Raw genomic sequence first — 2,502 nt, 5'->3', positions numbered from 1 at the left:
GAGACACTGCTACTTCCTCTGTGCGCCTTTTCTACCCTGACCTGAGTTTCTCAGTGTTAATCCATGTGACAAGTCTGAGCCTTTGCCCTTTCCATGCTTGCCTGCCACTAGGAATCCCCTCACTTGTTTTGCCCCTTTTAGGAGAAGCTGGGGCCGAGGTACCGACAGACAGCCGTGGCTGTGAAGGAAATGGGGACCTCAGGAGCAGCACTCCTGGCAGTGCAGCCTTAGCTTCTTTTGGCTTCTTACCTAAACTGTGTTGTTATTGCCAGACTTACCAGAAGCTGCTGGGGGATGTCTGACTAGCTCCCATGGAGCTCCACTGCCTTGCAGAGAAGAGCAACCAGACAGGCCTGTGCGCTGCCGTGGTCTGGAGCCAGGCATATGCAGCAGCCTCCAGAGCTGCCCTCCACTGCCAAAGACACTGTAGGTCTACACCCAGAGCAGCTGACATGGAAGGGTCTAAACTCAGTCCTCCAGCATCCCCCTGCCCCTCTCTGAGAGACAGTGCTGTCCAGCCAGACCCCTTCCCGCCAGGGCCTCTCCTCTCAGGGAACAGCCAACTCACAGTGGAACGGAAAGTCTGCAACTGCTGCAGCCAGGAATTAGAAACTTCTTTTACCTATGTGGATGAGAATGTCAACTTGGAGCAGCAGAACCAGAGTTCTCCTTCAGGAAAAGGGCATGATCACCCTACAGACCTTGGCTGGGAAAATCCAAATGAGTGGTCCCAAGACGCTGCCATATCCCTGATATCTGAAGAGGAAGATGATACCAGTTCAGAAGCCACCTCTTCAGGGAAGTCCGTGGATTATGGTTTCATCAGTGCCGTCTTGTTCCTGGTCACTGGCATCCTGCTGGTGATCATCTCTTACATTGTGCCACGGGAAGTGACCGTGGATCCCAACACGGTGGCCGCACGGGAGATGGAGCGCCTGGAGAAGGAGAGCGCGAGGCTGGGGGCTCACCTGGACCGCTGCGTGATTGCTGGGCTCTGCCTTCTCACTCTGGGAGGGGTGGTCCTGTCCTGTTTGCTAATGATGTCTATGTGGAAGGGGGAGCTCTATCGTAGGAACAGATTTGCCTCTTCCAAAGAGTCCGCAAAACTCTATGGTTCTTTCAACTTCAGGATGAAAACCAGCACTAATGAAAACACCGTGGAACTGTCCTTGGTAGAGGAAGATGCTCTTGCTGTACAGAGTTAACTCTGGCTGTGAGCTTCCTGACGGTCTGCCTTGGTGTTTTCTATGAGAAAATTGTTAATTTATTAAAAGTTACCAGTGCAATTTATATGCCTGGCAAGGAAAGTTTATTTCACAAACCAGTAGCCAGTGAGTGTTTTTGTTTTCTGAGTATCTTCTGTTTAGAAGAAAAGCCACATAAGATGCATAAGAAACCACAGCCAGCCACACCTGTCCTTCTAAAGAGCTCAACACTAATTAATCTGCAATGCCCATGAGCTTCTACTTATATAGCAGAAGATTTCTAATGACCCAAGACACAAATGATTTCTTTTACGTGGATATGAGACATTATTCTTTGGCTACTAGAAGGTCCTACAAAGAGTGGGATTGGCTGCCAATCTATTTTGTGAAAAACTACTATGCACTGATCACGTAACATGCAATTCTCAAAGGTGCTTGTCCATTTTCTTGCTAAATTTTTCTTCCTATTAATTTGACTGAATGCTAAAATATGGACTTCTGAGTTTGAATATTTTGAAGCTTGAGGATGTTAGTTATTTTCAAGTCACTATAAAAATAGTGTTACATTTGAAATCATTCCTGTATTGAAAACTAGTAACTAAGCCATTAGGATAAACTTTCTAATAAAAGACAATTATATAAATCATTGTAAGACCAATGTGAATTTAACCCAGAAGATTAGTGCCAGATAATAGCCAGGGTGACATGTCCCTGTTTGTAAATGAAGTGGAATTAGTTGATGCTATAAATTTTATTTTTTTGTTCATGGTTTCGCCATCATACTGGTTGCCTGTGCTCTGGAAGTCTTTCCTAGTTCTCACACCACAGAGGCAAAGCATGAACATTTTAAAATGTTTCCAGACATCTAAACATCTAGGCATGTCTGAGTCACAGTTGGCTCTGGCAGGCTCCCAGGTGATGTTTTTTTGTTGTTTAGAGAAAACCTCCAGTACAATTGTAGCTACACTCTTGGAAACGGGACCTAGCTGGCTGTATCACTTGCTCTAGGCCAAGTGACAAGTCCTTGCCTTAGGACGGCAGCAGTCCTTAAGCCCATAACCAAAAAAATTAAAATGGAAAGAGAGATTAAACATACTGATTCAGTGGGGGCTGCACCCATCACCAGAACTCACCTCCCACTCACAGTGGTCAAGACATCATTCAGTAACTGTGAGCTCTTGCCTTGCCAAGTGCAAACTCTTGCTCTGGGAGAAGCATGATGGTCAAAATGTTCACAACTTTGCAAAACACACACCCAGTGTCCACACTGACACACTGCCTCTGTATGGCAGTGGTT

The 2,502-nt window shown here is 46.1% G+C and overlaps 1 protein-coding gene across 1 annotated transcript; it reads left to right on the top strand.

The window, feature by feature from the left end:
- Window positions 1-311: 311 nt before the first annotated feature.
- TMEM74 (transmembrane protein 74) lies at window positions 312-1,492 on the top strand. The gene has a single exon (XM_053559009.1). The coding sequence runs from the start codon at window positions 312-314 to the stop codon at window positions 1,203-1,205; it is 894 nt and encodes a 297-aa protein (XP_053414984.1). The 3' UTR covers window positions 1,206-1,492.
- Window positions 1,493-2,502: the final 1,010 nt, after the last annotated feature.

This window comes from Nycticebus coucang, chromosome 13 (assembly GCF_027406575.1).
Source record: "Nycticebus coucang isolate mNycCou1 chromosome 13, mNycCou1.pri, whole genome shotgun sequence".
NCBI classification, from domain to species: Eukaryota; Metazoa; Chordata; class Mammalia; order Primates; family Lorisidae; genus Nycticebus; species Nycticebus coucang.
This window is presented reverse-complemented; position numbering and strand designations above follow the sequence as displayed.

Bases quoted from the DNA above. Each gene is read 5' to 3' on its own strand.
- TMEM74 (XM_053559009.1), top strand. From the start codon at position 312: ATGGAGCTCCACTGCCTTGCAGAGAAGAGCAACCAGACAGGCCTGTGC.